Source organism: Macrobrachium nipponense, chromosome 29 (assembly GCF_015104395.2).
Source record: "Macrobrachium nipponense isolate FS-2020 chromosome 29, ASM1510439v2, whole genome shotgun sequence".
NCBI lineage: Eukaryota > Metazoa > Arthropoda > Malacostraca > Decapoda > Palaemonidae > Macrobrachium > Macrobrachium nipponense.
This window is the reverse complement of record NC_061092.1, coordinates 15,325,588-15,348,222: the sequence shown is the minus strand read 5'-3', so window position 1 is coordinate 15,348,222 and position 22,635 is coordinate 15,325,588. Positions and strand designations below refer to the sequence as shown.

General features: G+C 43.2%; 1 protein-coding gene and 1 long non-coding RNA gene across 2 annotated transcripts; both read left to right on the top strand.

Annotated features, from left to right (window-relative positions):
• The first annotated feature begins 1,767 nt into the window (after positions 1 to 1,767).
• LOC135206024 (craniofacial development protein 2-like) lies at positions 1,768 to 2,205 on the top strand. The gene has a single exon (XM_064237195.1). It carries the CDS (start codon positions 1,768 to 1,770, stop codon positions 2,203 to 2,205), a length of 438 nt encoding a protein of 145 aa, XP_064093265.1.
• A 10,520-nt stretch (positions 2,206 to 12,725) lies between these two features.
• Positions 12,726 to 22,416, top strand: LOC135205942 (uncharacterized). The gene is made up of 3 exons (XR_010312638.1): positions 12,726 to 12,857; positions 13,374 to 13,529; positions 20,828 to 22,416. It is a non-coding gene; the product is annotated as an uncharacterized LOC135205942 (long non-coding RNA).
• Positions 22,417 to 22,635: the final 219 nt, after the last annotated feature.

Below are 22,635 nucleotides of genomic sequence, written 5' to 3'. Positions count from 1 at the left end.
GACCCTAGCAGGCTGAACAGCATCGAGTCCTGGTGTGACTGTAAGAATAGATAAGTGAATGAGAGAGTGACTGGCTTCTCTTCCTATCTTTTTCTACCCCTCTACCTGTGGGGTTAGAGGGATACGGTCATCACCTTGCTGGAAATAAGGACGAGATGCCGGTGAGCTACTCGACAGAGCCCCATCCTATCCCTTTCACTAGGGATGGGAGTCGCGAATATCCACCACCTTCCTCCTACAAGGGGGGGGAAGTGGATGCCAACAAGAGACAAACCATAACTTTATGTTGCCTCTTGCAAATAGGAACTTGTTCTTGTTTGCTGGTACGAAGAGATACGCTTGCCTCTCTCTTAGTACTTGGTCCAGAGGTCTGACCATTGATCCTGCGGTGCACACCCCGATCAATCGGACAGAGGCTTGGATCCTCCCTCGCTCTTACGACCAGGGAGGCATTCCAAGGTTGGGCGAACACCAGTCTGTTCACAAAAGACTCAGATTCCTCCCACCAAGAAGTCGAGTCTTCCTATTGTAAAAGGACCGAAGGTTTGTATGCCGTGTCGGAACAAATGACAATTTGTCCAAAATTGCATTTTTCCTAACTATACAAACCTGAGGTCCTTTTACACATAGCCCCACCTCATGCCACCCCTCACTCTGCAGTTTTTGCTTGGGCCAAAAGCAAAAGTGATTTGTTTACCTACCAGTCGCGCGCCGCGCGCCTGTCGGACAAGCAGTTAACTACCGAACCCTTGTTCGAAAGCTTACGACCTATCCAGCTGCCGCTAGTACCTTCCTATTGTAAAAGGACCTCAGGTTTGTATAGTTAGGAAAAATGCAATTTTGGACAAATTGTCATTTTTCCTAACTATACAAACCTGAGGTCCTTTACATATAGTCCCACCTCATGCCACCCCTCACTCTGCATTTTTTTGCATGGGCCTGAAGCAAAAGTGATTCTTCACCTCTCAGGCACGCGGGCGCACGCGCGCACTGTCGGACAAGCAGTTAACTACCTATTGTTAAAGGACCTCAGGTTTGTATAGTAGGAAAAATGCAATTTTGACAAATTGCCATCTTTAAGGTAAAAGTTTCTTCACTTATAGGCCTTGGTAGGCCTCGGCTAGCCCGGGGTCCGAGTAGAATTGTTAATTAAATTTTTAGGATGTGATTCTGTGCCGGTCCTAAGTCCAGATAATTGGGGAAGGTTAGGGAGGGGCTAACAACCCTTTCCTGTAAAAACCTAGATTGTTACAGAAACCGTACAAGAAGTTATTAGGCCTGGACCACTTGTTGATGACTGAGGAACGAATAGGATCATGAGCTGGGAAAAACCCATAAAGTTTGCTACTTGGAATGTACGAAGTTTGTACAGAGGGGGATTTGCTGATGTACTTGAAAATGAGCGGAAAGATATGGCATACAAATACGCTGCCCTACAAGAGATTAGATGGCTGGAAGTTGGGAAAGTTGCTTGAAGATGGATAAGGGGGTCATATATTATAGTGGCAGAGAAGATGGAAGACATGAAGAGGAAGTTGAATTTTATATTAGTAAAAAGATAAACACTGCTGTTGTGGAGTTTGAGGGTATAAGCAGCAGGATAGCAAGAATAAGGATGACTGCTAGATGGTTTAAAATCACAGTAATAACATTGCATGTCCCTATAGAGGACAGTGAAAAAGATACCAAAGATCGATGGTATGGTGAAGTTCAGGAGGTTTTAAACAAAGTACCAGGCCACGATATGCTGATATAATATTGGGAGATATGAATGCTAAAGTAGGTAAAGAAATAGCAGCTTTTACGGGAACTATAGGCACACATAGCTTACATGAAAATAGTAATGACAATGGGATTAGACTGGCAACACTAGCCACAGAATACAATTTAGTAGTAGGAGGCACTCTGTTCCCACACAAAGAAAAACATAAGGGCACTTGGCTTTCACCTGATGGAAATATAACCAATCAAATTGATCACATGTTAGTCAAAAGGAAATTTAGATCAGCGCTGATGGATGTGAGAGCATACTGGGGAGTGGATTGTGATTCAGATCATTACATGGTGGCAGCAAAAATACGTATAAGATTAGTAATAAAGAGAAAGAATGGAGGGCAAACAGCTAAGATAGATACTGAGAAACTGAAGGAAGAGGAAACAAGATTGCAATATCAGGTTGAAGTAGAGAATAGATTGCAGCATTAGAGGTGGATGATGATGTAAGTTGGAACCAGGTAAAACCTATAGTGTTGGAAGCAGCAGAGAGAACTGTTGGCAGGGCGAGGCAACGGAGGGGAGGGCGATGATTTGATGAGGAATGCAGAGAGGCAGCCCAAAGAAGAAGAGAAACAAGATTAAAATGGATAGAGAATAGGGGAAATGCAGAAATGAGAAGGATATATACAGAGGCAAGAAATGAGGCATGCAGCACCAACAGAAGGAAGAAAAGAATGCTAATTGATAGGGAGTTGGAAGAGGTTGAGAGCAACAGCAGGAGGGGAAATGTGAGGGCCGAGTTCCATGGTATAAATAAAAATAAAATTAGGAAGGGATACCAGGCCAGACTAGGAATGGGTGCAGGCAGATATGGCGATCTTTTAGTAGATAGAGAGGAAATTGAAGAGAGATGGGTAAAACATTTTAGAACCTTGTTAAATAGAACAGCACTTCTTGAACAGCCTGGGGAGAATGGAGAAATCATATTGGGAGAGGATGTTGAGGATCCAACCACAGAGGAAATTCTAGAAATAATAAATCACCTAAAGAATAATAAGTCTGTTGGCATTGACAAAATTAGTGCAGAACTACTGAAGTATGGAGGAAGACAAGAAGCAATGGCAAAAATTGTGATTGGAATTTGGAGAAGAGAAGAAATGCCTGAGGAATGGGAGGAGGGACTGTTTGTGCCAATTCACGAGAAAGGTGATAGAACGGAATGTGGAAATTATAGAAGCATTTGTCTCTTAACTGTCGGATATAAGATTGTAGCTAAGCTATTGTATAATAGACTGAAGAGACAGTGAGACCATAGTAGGGGATTACCAAGCAGGGTTTAGAACGTCTAGATCAACCATAGACCAACTCTTTATTGTAAGACAGATCCTTGAGAAATATTGGGAATATGATAAAGACTCTTGGCCTACCTTTATAGATTTTAAGCAGGCATATGACAGTATAAAACGAGAGGCATTGTGGAGGATACTGAGAGAATTCCGGATACCAGAGAAGCTTATACGCCTAAAAAAAATGTGTTACAGGAATATGAGAGGCAGAGTACAGATTGGAGGGGAAGTAACGGGTCCTTTGAAGTTGACATTGGTTTAAAGCAGGGATGCACACTGTCTACGATTCTCTTTAACCTAGTGCTGGAATGGGTCATGAGACAAACACCACAGGGTAATGGAGTACATCTTGGGGAGGCTAGGTGTGATAGATTAGCTTATGCAGATGATATTGACTTTTGTGGTGAAATCATCCAGGAAATTGATGGAAAAATTAGCCTTTTTAGAGACGCTGCAAATCAAGTTGGCCTGATGCGGAGATGGGACAATGGAGAAGAAGGCATAATAATGAACTGAGGGAAATGACAGAGGTACCCCTGATAACAGGCACGATTATTGCTCAAAGACTGAGGTGGGCGGGGCATGTGGCAAGGGCTCATGAGGATAGACTAATAAGCAAGATTACTCGAGGACAACCAGAGGGCAGACGACCTCCAGGAAGACCCCGCATGAGATGGTCTGATAACATAAAAAAGGGACATGACAGAGCTTGAAGTGGATGGTCCAGGGGATTGATGGGATGTTGTGCAGGACCGTGGTCATTGGAAGCTTCTTGTAGCGGCGACAAAGAGCCAAGGAGGCCCACAGCCAGTGGAGTGAGAGAGTTTGGGTAGGATTACCTTACCTTATATACCCTATCTAAGGTCAAATTTAACCCAGGGTGTAGGGAAAGGTGACAAATCTTGTCATTTATAGACCAAGGTCTACCTAGGCTGGTTTGGGGTCTGAGCAGAATTGAGAATTTTATTGTAGTGTCTTACCGAACAATTATACAGCCGTGATTTCCACGAGCGGCAGGAGACTAAATTCAAATTTAGCGGGTAGGCGTCGCCAACACTGGTGGTGATGACGTCATCTCCCTCCACTCGCGGAGAACCAGGTACAACTGCCTAGGTGAATCCAATTCTTTTCCTGCCGGTGGTCGGTGCGGTTGGATGACTTTGCTTCGCTTTTTTCTTGTGGATTTGATCTTCGGAATTGGTGAAGTACTCTTTTTTGGCGTTGTTGTTATTTTGCTTATTATTTAGGCGTTGCCATGTCGGATTCTAGTCCGTCGGGAGTTAGGTTTTGCATCTCAGGATGTAAAACTAGATTATCCAAGTTGGAGTATGATTCTCACACTAAATGTGTTAAGTGTAGGGGACAGGTTTGTTCAGCAGATCGAACATGTAACGAGTGTAGTGATTGGACTGATTCTCAATGGAAGTTTTTTAGTTCATACTCGGAGAAATTAGCTAAAGACAGAATTAGAAAAGCAGCGCTTAGGGAAAGTAGGCTTAGCTCTGCTTCGTCTTGCGATGCATCTGTTCCTTCTGTTTCTCCTCAAATTGTTATGTCTCCTTTAACTACACCTCCTATTCCTCCTACTAATCCCACTTCTCCGGCTTCCCGTGTAGTTTCTTCCGACACCATTGCCAGTCTGAATCGAGGTTAGATCAGAAATTTTCTTTTCCGGTACTAGCGAATACGGTTTTGCAACTTGGTAATTCGGTTAAGACGTTTTTGGAGAAAGCGGCTTCAGGTACGAGTGTAGTTGAGGGTGCGTCTGTCTGTCCTGACACGTCTCCTAGACAAAGGTCACTGTCCAGCTCCCCCGCACCGGGGAGAAGACATACCGGAAGTCCAAGGGAGTCGATCAGGATTTGCCCACAGACAGGCGCCTCTCTTGTTGAGCCTGTTGCGCATCAACAGGGCTCGGTTAAGCGTTGGAAAGGTGTTGCGGTTAGACGCCTTTCGAATGATTCAAGCGATTCGTCTCCGGTCGCGCGGCGCTCTTGGCGAGATTCGCCCGTTTCGCGTCCCATTAAAGAGGCGTTCAGGGGCTGATTCTTCGCCTCCTCCAGTCAAGCGGTATAAGGAGCCTGAGAGTAGGGTGGCTCCGAGCGAGGCGCAAGTAGTTTTTCCGCCTCCTGTTGAGCATTTAGGCTCTTCCAAGCCCAAGCCTACGTTAACTGTTTTTGATTCGTCTCTGGCGCCTTTGCGCAAGCAGTTAGAGATGTTAACCAACTGGATGAATGAGTCCAAGGGTGGTTCAAAACCTTCAGATCCGGTTGTAGTCCCGTCTACTTCTTCAGCGGTATCGGAGAATGAGGAAGAAGTAGAGGAGGAGGATTCACATCACCTCTCGTGTTATTCACGTCTCCCTTAGATTTCTTCTGGTATCTTATCCAGATTATTTTGAGAAAGCGGCTCCGCGCTCCCTAGTAACTTCCGACTTTTTTGATGAGGAGGAAAACTTCAGACCCTCTCCTCCAAAACTTGTTCTATCTAAAGCGGTTAGACATTCGTTGAAAGAGACAGAGAAATGGATGTCTATGAAAAGAGACTTAGGGAAGGCGCTTTTTGCTTACCCTCCCTCTAAGTTGCTTCGTAAGAGGTATAGGTTTTATGTAACTGGGGAAGCTCCTTCTCTGGGAGTTTCTTTGCCTCCTCCCAGGGAGACTTCTCCAGTTTAATCGACTCCTCTAGAAGATCTGCTATCGCCGCAGCGAAAGTTTTCTTTACAGCGCCTGAGTTGGACCACGTTGTAAAGAACCAATTTAAACTTTTGGAAGTCTTTAGCTTCCTTGATTGGACTATTGGCGCTTTAGCGGCCAAGATCGAAGACTGTCCTTCTCTTTCTTAGGAGTTAGCGGAGGATTGGACTGGTGTTCTTGTCCTGTGCGGACAAATCCATTAGGGATGGATGTGATGAGTTAGCTTCGCTCATCGCCTTTGGTACCCTTAAGAAAAGGCAACTTTGGTGCTCCTTTGCTTCTAAAAGGGTTACTTCCCAACAGAAGTCTGTTCTCTTGTTTGCTCCTTTTGTGAAAGATCCTCTTTCCAGACGATGTAGTGTTGTCAATCGTCGGCGCTAGATAAGAAATCTACTTCGGATTTACTGGCACAGTCTACTAAGAGACCTAAAGCTCCTTTGGAGACTGTTCCTCTTCGGTTTCTCCTCTGGCCCAAGCGCCTTTTCGAAGGAAGAAAAACCAAGCGCTTCTTTCGGCCGAAGTCGAATTTGCGACCTCAGTCTAAGACCTCGGCCAAGGTTAACAAACCTTCCAAATGAAAGCTCGGTTCTTCATGCACCAGTGGGAGCCAGGCTGGCTCTGTTTTGGGAGGAATGGGAAAACAGAGGAGCAGAAGCCTGGGTAGTGCAAGTACTTAAGTTCGGCTATCGTATTCTTCTCGTTTCACCTCCCTCGCTCTCACCTGTGCCAATTCCCATTCCAGGCATACTCTCCGGGCTCAGACAAATTTCTGGCGCTAGCCGCAGAAGTGGAAGCGCTTGTTCTCAAAGAAGCGATAGAACAGATAGAAGGGGATTTTCCTCCAGGCTTTTACAATCGCCTTTTTGTAGTTCCCAAGTCATCAGGGGCTGGAGGCCAGTTTTGGATGTGAGCGCCCTGAACTTGCATGTCCAGAAAACAAAATTTCATATGGAGACCACTCGGTTGGTTCTGGAGTCCATCAGACAGGGGGATTGGATGGTTTCTCTGGACATGCAAGACGCTTATTTTCACATTCCGATACATCGCGAATCTCGGAAGTACCTGAGGTTCATGTTCGAAGGCAAGGTGTTTCAGTTTCGGGCGCTTTGCTTCGGACTGGCGACGCTCCTCAAGTTTTCACCAGGGTTCTATCCCCGATAGGAAGCTGGGCTCTGCACATATTAGGAGTAAGAATCTCCCTCTATCTGGACGATTGGCTTCTCCGGTCGGAATCAGAGAGTCGGTGCGTGAAGGACCTTGGAACAACTCTGGATCTTGCCAGAAAGTTAGGAATTCTGGTCAACAAACAGAAGTCCCAGTTGGTTCCATCTCAGAGCATCCTTTTTTGGGGATGACTCTGAATGCTCAAGTTTTTCGGGCTTTTCTGTCCCCGAAGAGGGTCCAAGGCTGTCTGGAGGACAGTTCAGGAGTTCTTGGACAAAAAGGTAAGTTCTGCCAATCAGTGGATGAGGCTCCTGGGCAAATTGACGTCAGTGGAGAAATTTGTGATGGGAAGACTGCACATGAGACCTCTGCAGTTTTTCCTGAGAGCCTCTTGGTGCAGGAAGACGCAACCAGACTCGATTACCTTCCTGTCACAGTTCAAATAAAAGAGGACCTAAGGTGGCGGCTCTCTGGGCAAGGTTGGAAGAAGGGTTAGATTTACGACCCATCCTCCCGAACCTACAGTTCTTTTCCGACGCATCGGACACAGGTTGGGGAGCCCTGCTGAAACTCACGGTCTTCAGGAGCTTGGTCGGAGAAGGAGAAGAAGTTCCACATAAATGTAAAGGAACTTTTAGCAATTTTCCTGGGGCTCAGACAGTTCGGAGCTTAGTAGAAGGTCAGGTAGTGGCAGTGCATTCCGACAACTCCACGGCTCTCTCGTACGTGTGGAAACGGGGGGACTCAGTCTTTCTCTCTATACGAAGTAGCCAAGGATCTCCTCCTGTGGTCAAACGAAGCGAAGGTTCAGCTAGTCCCGAGATTTGTTCCGGTAAAGATGAATCGTCCTGGCGGATGAGCTAAGTCATCAACAGCAAGTGTTACCTCTGGAGTGGACTTTGAACAACAAGATTTGTCAAGAAAACTTTGGCCCTTTGGGGACGACCGTCCATAGACTGTTCGCGGTCATCAAGGAACAACCGTCTTCCTCTCTTTTGTCTCCAGTTCCAGATCCTCTAGCTTGCGGTCGGTGGACGCAATGCTGTTGGATTGGTCGGGTCTGGAAGCTTATGCATTCCCTCCGTTCGGCGTCAATAAGGAGAGGTGCTGAACAAGTTCATGTCGCACAGCAATGTAACACTAACGTTAATCGCTCCCTTTTGGCCCAGGAAAGAGTGGTTCCCGGACCTTCTCCAGTTGTTAGTAGACTTCCCCAGACTTCTTCCTCCAGAGAAGTGGCTTCTCAAACAACCTCACTTCAAGAGGTTCCACCAAAACTTGTCCGCTCTAGCTCTGACAGGGTTCAGACTGTCCGGAATCTTGTCAGAGCGAAAGGGTTTTCAAGAAGAGCTGCAGAAGCTATCGCTCGTTGTAGGAGAGAGTCTTCTAACAAACTCTATCAAGGGAAGTGGAGAATCTTCAGAGAGTGGTGTAGAAGTGCTAAAGTCTCTACTTCTGCGACCTCTTTAACGGAAATAGCAGATTTTCTTCTATTTCTTAGGAACTCTAAGAAACTGGCTCCTTCGACGATCAGAGGATATAGAGCCATGCTTTCTTCAGTTTTTCGACATCGGGGTTTGGATATTTCCTCCAATACAGATCTGTCGGACCTCATTAGGTCTTTCGAAACCACTAAGCTCCCGCAGGATACAGTGGCTTGGAACTTAGATGTGGTGCTTAAGTTCTCATGGGGCCACCGTTTGAGCCTTTGAAGTCGGCTTCACTCAGGAACTTGACTAAGAAGGCACTTTTTCTTATTGCACTAGCTTCTGCTAAGCGTGTCAGCGAATTGCACGCTATAGACAAAAGAGTCGGTTTCTCTCAAGGCAATGCTGTATTTTCGGTATCTTTGACCTTTCTAGCCAAAAACGAGAATCCTTCTAATCCTTGGCCGAGGAGTTTTGTGGTGAGGAACTCATCTGATTTGGTTGGGACATGAGGAGGAAGAAAGGCTCTTATGTCCAGTCAGGGCTATTAAGCAGTATCTGCTTGCCACTAAGGGTATTAGAGGACAATCTTCTAAGCTCTGATCGGTTCGTAAAATCCCTCTCGTCCTCTTTCTAAGAATGCTATATCGTTCTTTATTAGAGAGCTTATCAGGGAAGCTCAGTCGCAGTCCGAGAACGACAATCTTTCCGTTCTGAGAGTTAAAGTTCACAAGGTTAGAGCAGTGGCAACTTCTTTAGCATTTAGAAAGAATTTATCTTTAGCTTCGATTCTTCAGAGCACGTTCTGGAGATCGAATTTGGTTTTTGCGAGTCATTATTTCAAAGAGATAGAAACGGTTTTCGAGAATTGTAAAACGTTAGGTCCGGTGGCGGTTTCTGGCATGGTGTTGGGAGAAACGGCACAGGGGTCGTCACCTCTATGCTAACTTTTCACCTTGAAATAGGTTGTCGAGTTCAAGGGAAGCTGGGGGTACTGAGTACCTGGGATACTCACCAGTCTGTTAGGTCAGATTTTATAATGGTTGGGTATATATATTTTTAAATTGGTGTTGGTGACAAATGTTTTGTATGATTGAATTTCTGGTCTTAGCCCAGGGCAAGGGCAATCTTTGTTGTTACTATCCTCCGTCAGTCAGCCTTGACTCGGTTGAACTACGGAAGGATTCCACTCCTGTAGAGGCTAACTTTGGTCAAATTCCAATTCCTCTACAATAGTAAGAAGAGCACCGACCAGAGGCAGTAACAGTCTGCTGTAGCTCTCTTACAAGGTAAGGTACAACAGACACCTTGAGTGTTTACTGGTATTGTAATAAATGTAACCATTTAGAAATACTAGTGGTCCACTGAATCCCACCTTCCCATAAATGTGTAATCAGCTGTATAATTGTTCGGTGAGACACTACAATAAAAATGAAATTTTCATTATTAAAATGAAGTTTTATTGTATACTTACCGAACAATTATAATTATACCCACCCTCCTCCCCTTAGGTGGACGGACGCAGAAAGAATTGAATTCATCTGGGCAGTTGTACCTGGTTGTCCCGCGAGTGGAGGGAGATGACGTCATCACCACCAGTGTTGGCGACGCCTACGCGCTAAATTTGAATTTAGTCTCCTGCCGCTCGTGGAAATCACGGCTGTATAATTGTTCGGTAAGTATACAATAAAACTTCATTTTAATAATGAAAATTTCATTTTTCCATTAATTTACATTTTAGGGTCAGGTCTGGGGGCCTGTGAATATTCGCGGGACGCACGCAGAGTTTGAAAAACACAATTAAAAATCCTCATGTAAACTGCATTTGTTCATTCAAATACAGGAACGTGACATTTGCAATTTAGAACGTGTTTGCCGAGACAATAGTGGAAAAAGAGATCATAGGAAAACCTAAACTGGTATAGGGGGACCATTGTGGGTAACTGACGTCCACAACTTTTGTAATTCCTGATCTAGTGACTGTACATATTTACGGTTGACCTGCTTATCTATATACAAAAGTTTGACCTGCCACACTCCATACAAAAGGTTGACCTGTCACTCTACATACAAAAGGACCAAGGCTAGGTACTGATCCACATAACTGTGACATTAAACACATTCAGTAAAGTTCCAAATTATGGGGATTCCCCATGGATTGACATTGCACTCACATAAAATTGAATGTAGCGCTTACCTTATTCAAATCGCTGCTGTCCAATGCCCATTGGTTGTCCAGTACTTTGGTTGATTTCATCTTGGAGGAACCATCTATTTCCAGTTGTGCCTGTGTACACAAACTGGAATAATCTCTAAGTAACCTTTTGGGGTACATCCACTTTGTAAATTCCTCTGTATTACAGAGAAATTGAAGTAAAATGGGAAGATAGAGTGACTATAAGAATTAAAATTATCCAGGGACACTTGATATAGGAATAAAATACTTTCCAGACTTCCTTTGGATGGCTAAACATGGAAAGAAAATGTAACTTTGAGTCAGGGCATAGTTGTATGAGTCATATCTGTCAGACGCATATTTATTAGTTTGATGTATTTAATCCATGTCCTTATGTAATGACCTGGGACAACCTAGTGTACGAGTGGTTGGATTTAAAATTTGTGCAATAAGGTTGGGGTGACGTATGGTGGCAGCCTAAGGAACTGAGGGTTGAATGAAGTGCCACACTACAGCCATCTTAAGAAATACGGGAGAGCGGTGGTGCCATGTCACCATTCATGTTAAATGGGTACGTACTTAGAAAAATTTATGAGCAAATTGATGCAAACTGGTAAGGTAAGATACATTTATGTAGATTTTGGCAGGCTGGACAACTTTCATCCCATGCAATTTGTCATTTGGATTCATATTTTAGGAGCTGCAAACGTGTCCCGAGGGTACAGCTAGTCCCCAGCAGCGCCGAAATGCGCGTTTTCCTTACAGAGGCGCCATTAACCAGGTATTGGCACCAAAATCCACTTATCACCGTCTATAAGCCTTGAAAATAGCCAAATTTCAATTATCAGTTGTTTTTGCTTATCATCAAGCTGTCGGAATACCCCAACCAATAACCAGGGACTGCCTAGGGTTTAGGATAGGCTGATAAATTTGTCATTAATATCCTATTTTAGACAAAATTTGGTTAATTTTTAAGTCACGGTAGTAAATTTGTTGTTTATAGGCCTAGATAAGTCTATGGTGCGACATTACACTGGGTGGAATCGAAATTAATCAAGTCAAATCGTTACAGTTTACCCTAGGCTAGGGTAAGCTTACTTTATTGTATGAGGAGTTGTATCGATAAAATGAGCAATTAATTTATATTAATTCATCACAGTTTACCATAGACCTGGTTAAACTTATCTTATGAGGAATTATAATGACATAGTTGCCTTATGACTACTTATGCCATTTTTATTTTTAATGGAGTGACTTTGGTAGCATGTATGGGCAGTTAATGTATAGTACTAATATTTAATAAAATGGACAGTTAGTTATTCATGTTTTCACAAGTTCAGTTGACCCTGGGAGTAGGTAAAATACTGACACCCCTCTTAAAAACTCTTAGAACTGCTTATTTGGATAGTTCAAGCACCAAAAAACCCTCTTAAAATGCTTATACCTGGATATTTTTAATAGTTTTATCACAAAATGTGCATTTAGTCATGAAATTGATAAGAAAATACAGTATAATTAGTGAGGATTTCTCAGTGAATAATACACCAATTGGCAAATTTCCCTCAAATAATGGGTAGATATGGTCCATAGAGAAACCTGTGAATAGATAAGTCTGCGAATAGATGAGTCTGCGAATCTTGAGAACATGAATAGGGGATGTCCAGTGTATAGTCATTAAAATATGAAAATACAGTAATTACAGCAAGTCCCTGGTTATCGGTGGGGGTTCTGTTCTGAGGGCTTGATGATAAGCAAAAATAGCCATTACATGTAACTTGAAACTCAGTGGTTTACGGCACTTGTGGCGCCTCTGTTCAGTATGTATCGGTGACATAACTATTATCGGCGCTGATAACTGTAACGCGCCACATTATGGTGCCAAAAATTGCCAATTTTATGGTACTAGACAGGCTCAATAAAGACAGATCACTATTAACCAAGTCTGCCAATAGCCAGGGTCTGCCTGTAGTGAATGTTTCTGTATGAAGAATTATGCAAATAGGCGAATTTTCCGTGAATAATGTGGATATACATTCCACAGAAAAATCCATGAGTAGGTGAAGCCACGAATCCAGAACCACGAATGTTGGGCGTTGACTGTTCAAGGTTCTTTTGACTTTGGCATCTCAAAAGGATGAAAATTCATTTTTTGGAGTGACTTTCACTACATAAATAGATAAAGATATAAATGAAAGTTATAAGAAAATGTTGAAGTCATGATTGTTTTGTATAGCTCATTAGCATTTATAACTATCAAAATAATGATCTTGTTTTAAAGAGAATTCCTCTTTCCAGAATGAGCCGCCAGAGGAACTTTTTGGAGGCCATAATTGTAAGTAACGTTCTGTGCTGTATAATCACTTGACTACACTACTTGCATTTAATACATTTTTATTTATTTATTTATTTATTGTTTCTTTAAATAATTTACATCTCATTCTGTATTTCCCTTTACCTTCTCTTTTGCCTAACGAGCACCATCAGTAGCCCCTTTAGTGGGCTTGTTCACTATAAATAAGGTTCATCTTCTGAATTATAATGATAAATGATTTAGTGTAATGCTCTGCGCTGTACAAACAGCTGATTATCTTTGCGTTAACAATCTTCCTTAAGGCCAGATTGAAGTTCATTATCTGCGATAAACTTCTTTCTCAGAGTTACTGAAGATCATTTTCATGACCAAGACTCATTCTCAAAGTTGCTAACCATCCTTTTCATTCTCAGGACTTATTTTCAAAGTTACTAAACGTCATCTTCATTTCCAGGACACATTCTCATAGTTACCAAACACCCTTTTCATTACCAGGACACATGCTCAAAGTTAAGTGAACATCCATTTCATTTACAGGACAGGAAGATCCCAGTGACGTGCCGTTACTGGTCAAATGGTCGATGTTACAATAGCGCAGATCGCTGCGCTTATCTCCATGGGTACTTATGCAGGAATGATGGCGATTGTCGTTCGCCAGACTGCTCGAATATACATATGAAACAGAGAGATTCGGTTGGTAGTTTCTTCATTTCTTTGATGTTTTTTTATATATTTTCCCTTGGATGTCATTATTTTCGTAAGGAAATGTTGACCTGTTTTTATATAACTGTACTTTTGTTCATGAAACTTACCTGACAGATATATATATAGCTGTATTTTCCGAAGTCCGACAGAATTTAAAAATTCGCGGCACACGCAGTGGGCGGCCAGGTGGTAGTACCCATTCCCGCCGTGGGAGGCGGATATCAGGAACTATTCCCATTTTCTATTCATATTTTTTTCTGTCGCCGGTCGGTAAAACAACTGTTTACAGACCTCCGCCTAGGATTTTGAAAACTTCATTAGCCGCTTAAGTATCCTTATTGTTATTTCGATTATTAACTTGGATTTGTGGCTAGGCATACGCTAGCGTAAATTTTTTCATTGCATTTGATGTCTGAAGCTAGTTAGCCTAGTTTCAGACTTTGTTGTCTTCATGGTAGGTGAGGCTACCGAAATTCGGTAGACACTCGCATAGTATAGATGACGTTTACATGTTTTCTTTGCATAAGTTCAATGTAATTAGTGTAAGGTGTGACTGATTACGGAAGAAGGAGGATTCATGTACGCATTTTAGAGCGTGTTAGAATCAGGAGTTTTCCTCCACAGTAAACAGAAGTTAGAAATAATGAACCTTCTAACCTCCTGTAGATTTTATTTTGCCTAACCCTGTGGTATGGCTTACGGGCCTAGAAGAAGTGTCTGCTAGAGGATTACATCAAGTAATCTTAGACTAAAGTGCTCGCTCTCCATTCAGTGTTGTGAAGTGTAGTGTCCCTTGTGTTGTGGAGGGGGCGTCAGATCGGCCCCATAATGCCTCTAGGCCTGGACCTCTGTCGGACTCCCAGGACTCAGGGAGAGGGCATGTCGAAAGCCGCAAGAGGGTTACGGGGGCTCCCCACCGATCTGGCGTCCCTTCGGCAGAACCTGTTGACGCTTCCCAGGCTGCTAAAGATCGTGCACGAATCTTGAAGGATTGCTTCTCGTCCTCCGAGGCGTCGTCCTCCCCGCGCAAGGGGTTGGAGCTCTCGGAAAGGAACTCGCGCCCTCTAAGAAGCTTTAGAGAAGAGGACGCTTCACGTCCTCTCTCTCGTTAGGGGGGAACGTCAGATCGGCCCCATAACGCCTCTAGGCCTAGACCTCTGTCGGACTCCCAGGAAACCAGGGAGAGGGCATGTCAAAAGCCGAAGGAGGGTTACGGGTTTTCATGCTGATCTGGCTTCCTTTCGGCAGGTCCTGTTGTCGCTTCCCAGGCTGCCGAAGATCGAGCACGTGCACGAATCTTGAAGGATTGCTTCTCGTCCTCCGAGGCGTCCTCCCCACACAGGGGTTGGAGCTCTCGGAAGGACTCGCGACCCCCCCTAAAGAAGCTTTAGAGAAGAGGACGCTTTCACGTCCTCTCTCTCGTTCCACGAGAGGATGAAAGAGTAAAGAGACCACATTTTCCCTTTTAGAAGAATGCACTGGCTCTTTTTCTAAGGGACATTTAAGGAGGCTCATTCATCTTGCCAGAAGAGTGATTTGAGCCTCCTGCGAGAACGCTCATGTATATATCATGTATACATTATTAAGGAGGCTCATTCATCTTGCCAGAAGAGTGATTTGAGCCTCCTGCGAGTGACCGCTCATGTATACATCATGTATACATTATTAAGGAGGCTCATTCATCTTGCCAGAAGAGTGATTTGAGCCTCCTGCGAGTGAACGCTCGTATATATGAACGCTCGTGTATATATCACTTATACATTATTAAGGAGGTTCATTCATCTTGCCAGAAGAGTGATTTGAGCCTCCTGCGAGTGAACGCTCATGAAGTTAGAGCTGTTTCAACCTCGCTAGCATTCCAAAAGAATTTGGTAATCAAGGACATTCTTGATTCCACCTTTTGGAGAAGCAACTCAGTATTCGTCCCCTCTCCTCATTGCGCTCCGTATACGTTATGTAACGTTCGCTTTACTTCGAGAAAGCAAGCTGATAAGTTTGACGGCCGGCAAGCTGCTTTGCATAGTCAAACAACTTATGTCTCGGGTCGACAAGCACCTTGCGGAAGGCGAAAGCCATACGTCTTCCTTTAGTGTTCACACACTTCAGGAGCAGCGTGCGGCTCTCCATGGAGACTCGCATCAGGACGTCCCTTAAAAATATTCAATGTCATACGCAAAACGCGGTTCGTCATAACATTGAGATGTTGGCAAGGTCGCTCGCCAGGACGCCTCTTGGCGGGCCTTGCATGCATCAAGGCGCTCAACGAGTTCCTCTCTGAAACGTCGTTCAGAAGACTTGGTGTTCTCTGCTCAGACACGCTCGTAGCTAAGCAGGACGTTTTTTGAGGACGCTCAGCAGGACGCTAAGCAGGACGCTTTTGAGGACGCTCGGCAGGACGCTCAGCAGGACGCTTTTGAGGACGCTCAGCAGGACGCTCAGCAGGACGCTTTTGTGGACATTCGCCAGGACGCTTCGGTGGAAGCTCGGCAGGACGCTTTGCGAGAGAGACTTGTTGAAGGCGTCTTATTTGCTGTTGAAGACATTTCTTTACAGAAATTTTAAAGGATTCGGAGTTAGCGGAGAGACATACCCGAATTTTTTCTTCTATCCCTCTTTCCTCTTCATCGATTTCTTTGAGAATCGGGAAGATTATATACTCGGATTCCTGGGTGACTTTCGGTCATGTTAAAGGGTTTTCCCCTATTAGCAAAGTGCTAATAGTTTTGTCAAGTCAGGACGTTTTCCCCATTGTCATTTAAGTGGGGGACCCCTCATAAATGGGGTAGTTCTCATTGACATAGATTTTAACGTTTTTATCGTTTAAGCGGATAAACTCATTAACAATTTCGGAAGAGCTCTCATTCATTTTCAGAGGCTCATCCGGGGTTAAGAGAAAGACTTGTAGACTATCCAGGAAGTCTTTTGTCCAATATCATAAGAACATTGAACGGTCTTTTTCGATCCACGGTTCTCTCTTGATGATCTCTATTCGAATGTTACTCCCTTTTCTTGGAAAAGAGTCTTGGCAAAGAGTCAAGGAGTTTCTTTTAAAAAGTCTCGTTCATTAGAACGTGGACAGTCGTTTTCCTTTCTTTCTCTCTTCCTCGTCCAGGAAAGATGTAGTAGAGAATCGATGTTCAAATTACTACAATATTTACGTAGTTTACTGGTGCGTCATTTTGCTAACGCATGGGTCGAGTCATATACGCATATCGTATTTACCTCTGCGGATAGAAGCCGAAAGAACTGTTGTTCTAATGTATTTATTTGACACTCCCTTCAACCTTCCAAGAGTTTTTGGAGGAAGAACAACTCTTCAGGTATTGTTACGACAACACCAACTCAGCTTCTGTATTTAGCGAATTCTGTTTCGTTTAAATAGGCCTGCTTGAGAGTTTCCTTTTGCTCGATAATATCATAACTATTCCTTCGTAAAGGGAGTAGCTGGCAACTCAGGCAGTTAGTATTCTGTTCACCATTGAAGCTTTCCTTCGAGGAAGACTTCTCCTTCACTCTCTTTGATAGAGATCGAAGGTGGTCGATCTCCAATCCTTATATTGTTTTCTTGAAGGAAAGAATTTAGGATGGAGATCGTTGTTCAGAATCCTATAAATATACTACGTATATTAACCTCGCGACATGATTCTACTAAGCAGTTGAATGGTCCGAGGGGTAGGCGCATATCCTAGTTTTTCTACGGATTGCGACTTAGACGAGAAGTATTCTAATTGAACTGCAACTCGGGGTTGCCTGCAACCTCCCAGGAGTTTGTTTCAATTTTATATGCTTATGGTTTTGTCACGACAACACCATTTCAACTTTTATATTTACCGAAATTCGTTTCGCCTAAATATAATTGCTCGAGCATATCTTTTATGCTCGGTGGTTCTAGCCGAACGCATTCCTTTCTGGAATATGGATTACCTGGCAACTCAGGATGACGAGTCAGCGGGAGCTCAGGCTCTGCTACTGCGTATTGAACTGCCTGTGCCAGGCTGATAGCCGCCCAGTATCAGCTGGGCCTCCGAGATGCACGGTTGTTTATGTCTCTCTCTCTCCCCTGCTTTGATTAACTACCGAACCTATCTCTGCCCAACAATCTTGGACTTAGGTCTCTGATTAAAGGGGATTCTCGCAATTATGAAGGACCATCTACCGCTGTGACGATAGATTCCATCGCCTTCGATATTGTGAGAATTTTCAACAGAGATATCTTAGACTTATTCGTTTTACTGTTTACCGCACGGTAACAGAAGTTCTGTACAAGTCTCCCGCTGCATCGCACTGATAATGCGAATGATTTTGCAGACATCTGAGTTTGTCTGTGAAATATCTCATATTCGTAGGTGTACAATTGTTCATTGTTCATCCCGAATTAACAGATATGTCATAAAGACATCGCCTACTCTCCGACCTGACAGCTCTACTTCCAAATGTTCAGCCCATGAGAAGCAGTTCTTCAGGCGGCTTTCCTCTGTGTTTTCATTACTGAAGAACGCCCCGCTTTCATTACAACTACGACTTCTCACCGGACAGCAATGAAAATAGCGGTTAGCGTTTTCAGTCATTTGTAAGCACAGGTTCAGAATCTTGAGAGTCCTTCTCTCGATTCGTCTGTGAAGACGTAGGTTGCATTCAATATCTACCTTCGTCTTCAACGGTACATAGCGATAAGATCTTCAACAGATGGCAGTCTCTTGGCCAAGGCAAAGCAGTGCTGCCTATTTTCAGTGTTCAATCGGAGGAGGCCGTTTCTGGAGTAAGTGAAGGGAAATGACTATTCCTCCAACTCGACCTCTGTGAATTTCCTTATGGTTCTATCTTTCCGTCTGAAGTATGAGTAAGCTAGAAGTCCTAACTATTGTAGAATATGCAAATTGTTGTTGACGGCCTCTAGGCTCAGAGATTCGGTTCTGTCAAACAACAAAGCTTCACGATCTTTGAGGTCTGTGGAGATCTTGAAATTCTCTGGATCAAAGGTTCCGGCATGGAACTTTGACGTAGTCTGAGTTTCTGATACCAAAAGCATTTCGAACCTATCCTTTCTGCGAACTTAATACACGTGACCAGAAAGGCTAATATTCTAACCGCTCTAGCCACGGCAAAGAGGGTTAGTGAGGTTTTAGCCATCATCAGAGGTTTTGGCTTTAAAGGACATAATGCGGTCTGTCCACTAAGCCTTCCGTTCTTGATAAGAACGAAAACCTGTCTAACCCTTGACCCGAAGGCTTGGAGACCAAGGGTATGGCACAATTTATTGGGCAAAGGCATTAGAGTCCTGTGCCCTGTAGGCTCTCTCAAGTTTTATCCTGATAAAACTATAGAAAGTCAAGGTCAACGGACAATCTGCGGTGCTCCGTAAAAAGACCAGACTGGTTCATGTCCAAGAACACCCTGGCATTATAGCCAAGGAGTTCTTTTAAGAGGTCTCATTCATTATGTTGGCATAAAGATTTGAGATTTTTTCTTAATATGAATGCTCAAGAAGTGGGGGCGCGGCCTCGGAAGCATTTCAACAGAACATGACACTCAGTAACATCCTGAGTGCCACGCTTTAGCGAAGCAACTCTGTGTTCGCTTCACACTCCCGACAATCTGCGGTGTTCCGTAAAAGACCAGACTGGTTCATGTCCAAGAACACCCTGGCATTATAGCCAAGGAGTTCTTTTAAGAGGTCTCATTCATTATGTTTGCATAAAGATTTGAGATTTTTCTTAATATGAATGCTCAAGAGGTGAGGGCGCGGCCTCGGAAGCATTTCAACAGAGCATGACACTCAGTAACATCCTGAGTGCCACGCTTTAGCGAAGCAACTCTGTGTTCGCTTCACACTCCCGACGGGATGTGAAGACGACATTTGAGATCTGTAAGTCGCTAGGACCATACATTTCCGTAGATATTATTGGGGGCAGGAAGCAACACGAATCCTATCCTATAGAAAAGGGATAGGTGTGCTTTTAACTTTGAAGGGTTGGTCGCTTGAGGCGCGTTCCTTTTTCTTAGCCTAGAAGTTATGGAACTAACTTTGATAGGTTAGGTCAGGTGGTGGTTTTAGCTTCGGTGCCCTCGGAAGTATGGTAATATGGTCTAGTCACATTGTGGTCACGTCCCCGTTGACAGATCATCTAGAGCGCACCAGCATTACAGGTCTCTACCTCGCTGGCAACTCTAGTAACGCAGAAGCAGACTTTGGTGACAGTAATCACGAAGTCGGCTATGCTAACAGGTGAGGAACCAAGATGTATATCATCTACTTAATTTAGTTTCCCAAAAAATCCTATTCTGTCTTCTTCCCACCATCCGAAGGTGGGATTCAGCTATATATATATCTGTCAGGTAAGTTTCATGAACAAAATGTTATTGTTATAATACAATTAAGTTTGTTCATACTTACCTGGCAGATATATATAATTAAAGTGCCCACCCACCTCCCCTCAGGAGACAGTGGCACTGATAAAATATGAATAGAAAATGGGAATAGTTCCTGATATCCGCCTCCCACGGCGGGAATGGGTACTACCACCTGGCCGCCCACTGCGTGTGCCGCGAATTTTTAAATTCTGTCGGACTTCGGAAAATACAGCTATATATATATCTGCCAGGTAAGTATGAACAAACTTAATTGTATTATAACAATAACATTTTTATTCATGGAAAGATTATATATGCCCTACAGGATAACATTCAGTTGGCAAATATTATAAGACAATACTTCCTTTGTAAGTTTATCTGTATTATATATGTCGTGACTCATTCCTTTTTATTCATGTACAACAATATACATTGGTGTTGCTGCTATAATTATCGGCAATTTGGTTCATTTTAATTTTTCTGCAACAAGTTCACTTAATGAAAATGTCAATATATTAATATGCACAGTATGTATATTAGTTTCTGACTTAAAGTGTTTTTGGCATTGTAGTTAAACTTTCACGGACATTATGGATAACACAGCCTTGAAAAAACCTTTCTTGAGGGTTACCAAACAGATTCTCACTCTCTCATTCTACAAGGGCTGATGATCTTGTTAAAAAAGTCGGTTGGTAAATTAAGTTGACATAAGCCTTAGAAGTCCATGGATTAATTGGTAGTGGAAGATATTGAGATCTGATAAGCCAAAAGGGTACAATTCTTGGCAGATATCTTGTCGTAGCTGTGTCATGGAAAACTTTTGTAAGGTCAAACAACCTTCAAATCATGATTGCTTCCTTTCTCGTTGGTCTGGAAACTGTTTTTATTAACTTTATTAACTGCAATTTTATATTTTTGTTTTGTTTCTTTTCCAGTTCCACGTGAGATCCAGGAGATACTCGAGGAGTCGCAGCCGCAGCGCGTCGCCTCGGTTCCGTCACCGCAGGAATTACAAGTCGCCTCCCCGCGGCAAAAACAGAAATTATGGGCCGAGCCGGAGCCCGAGCAGGAGTCCCAGAAGACGGATGGTACGGAGTCGCAGCAGAAGTCCCAGGAGGAGATTCAGCAGGAGTCCCAGGCGGTACAGCAGAAGTCGGACAAAGAGTCCCAGGAGGAGAAACAGCCGTAGCTTCAGCAGAGGCAGGAGCAGGAGTCCCAGACACCAAAGCAGAAGTCCCCCCTTTGAACGGACAGGTCCCCAAGAATTCCAGCAAGAGAAGAGCCAGTTCCAGTCCCAGAGCAGTGGGTTCGAGGAAGTCAGCCAAGATTTTATTCAAAGTTCATGCGGTTTTGGAAACACAGAAGAAATAGAAGAGGTCAGCTCACCTCCAGAAGTGGAGAGCGTCAGTCTAGATGAATGCATTGCCGGACCGACCAAGGTGGTAGTGACTTTGGATGACGTTGAGGATGGCCAGATTCTCACGCCAGAGGAGAACCATCCTGAGTGCGTCTTTCTCGATGGCAAGTATCGGGGTTTTTTGTTGAAGCATTATGAGTAGTCACTTTGTAAAAGCCCCTTTCACCTTCCAAGCATATCCTGGTTGTTGGGAGATATTGAGATCTGCCTGTGGGAGAAGTCTCATATCCATGCATGAATGCATAGCATATTTAGCAGTGTCTTAGTCCTGCCTTACAGTAATGAGATCTATTTAATATGCTTGGGTGGTGGTATTATATGTACTGTACATTTATTGATCTAAACAACAGAAAAATCTCTTATTAATTATGCTTTAATGCCCCATAGATGCATTAATCAGGGTGCTTATAATGCATTAAAAGTGAGTGAAAGTGTTTAATATTTGGCAAGATCTTTCCTGCCTAGGCTAAGTGATGTGCTCAGACAGTGTTGATAGTTTTTTAACTTTTTATTCCTGTTGTAACCATATAGGGGGAATGTTATAATTGGCCTATTTATCTGTGTTTAACCTTTTGCTTTTGTCTGTGAGCTAAAGTTAAATTTTTTAAAGAAGTACGATTTTAATATAGCATTTGAAGATAGAGATTTCAAACTTCATGCAGTATATATGGGTGATAGGGACTCAGGATTCAATTTGTTGGATCCTTGAGATAGATTCATACTTCAAGGTCGAAAGTCAAGCAAGGATCAGCCACAGATGACCTTATAACATTTGTTCAGTTGTTTGACCATACATCATACAAACAGTCGCTGTACTTTCCCATAATGCCAGGTTGTAGCAGAAGAATTAGGCACTGATTTCATACTTATAAATGGGCATTTTCAATTAACTTAAAAGTTGAACTGGATACTCTCAAGTTTTACTTATATCATACTTAACCAAGTTGGTACATTATGCCAGGTGATTTTTTTGGAATATTAATCAATGCACTGGATAATAAAAATAATGATCACTGATGTGGTGATGATTTTACAAGATAATTTGGCTTTTCTGTACTTAAATTTGTTATAAAGCATATTTTTTTAATAACTAAATACTCAGCCTACTTCGCCACTATATGTATGCATAAAATATCATGGTTTCCGTTGTACGTATTTTTATACAGTAGTTCTCCTGTTGTTTTTAGGTACTGCTTTTTTCATCAAGAAGATTGGTATGTTTTTGTCTAATTACTGTATATAAGTACTGTTTACCTGTGTATGTAATTATTTTTCCCTGCGTAAAGTCCTAATATACAATGCAAGCAACAAGGAACACATCTGTTC

Bases quoted from the DNA above. Each gene is read 5' to 3' on its own strand.
- LOC135206024 (XM_064237195.1), top strand. From the start codon at position 1,768: ATGAATGCTAAAGTAGGTAAAGAAATAGCAGCTTTTACGGGAACTATA.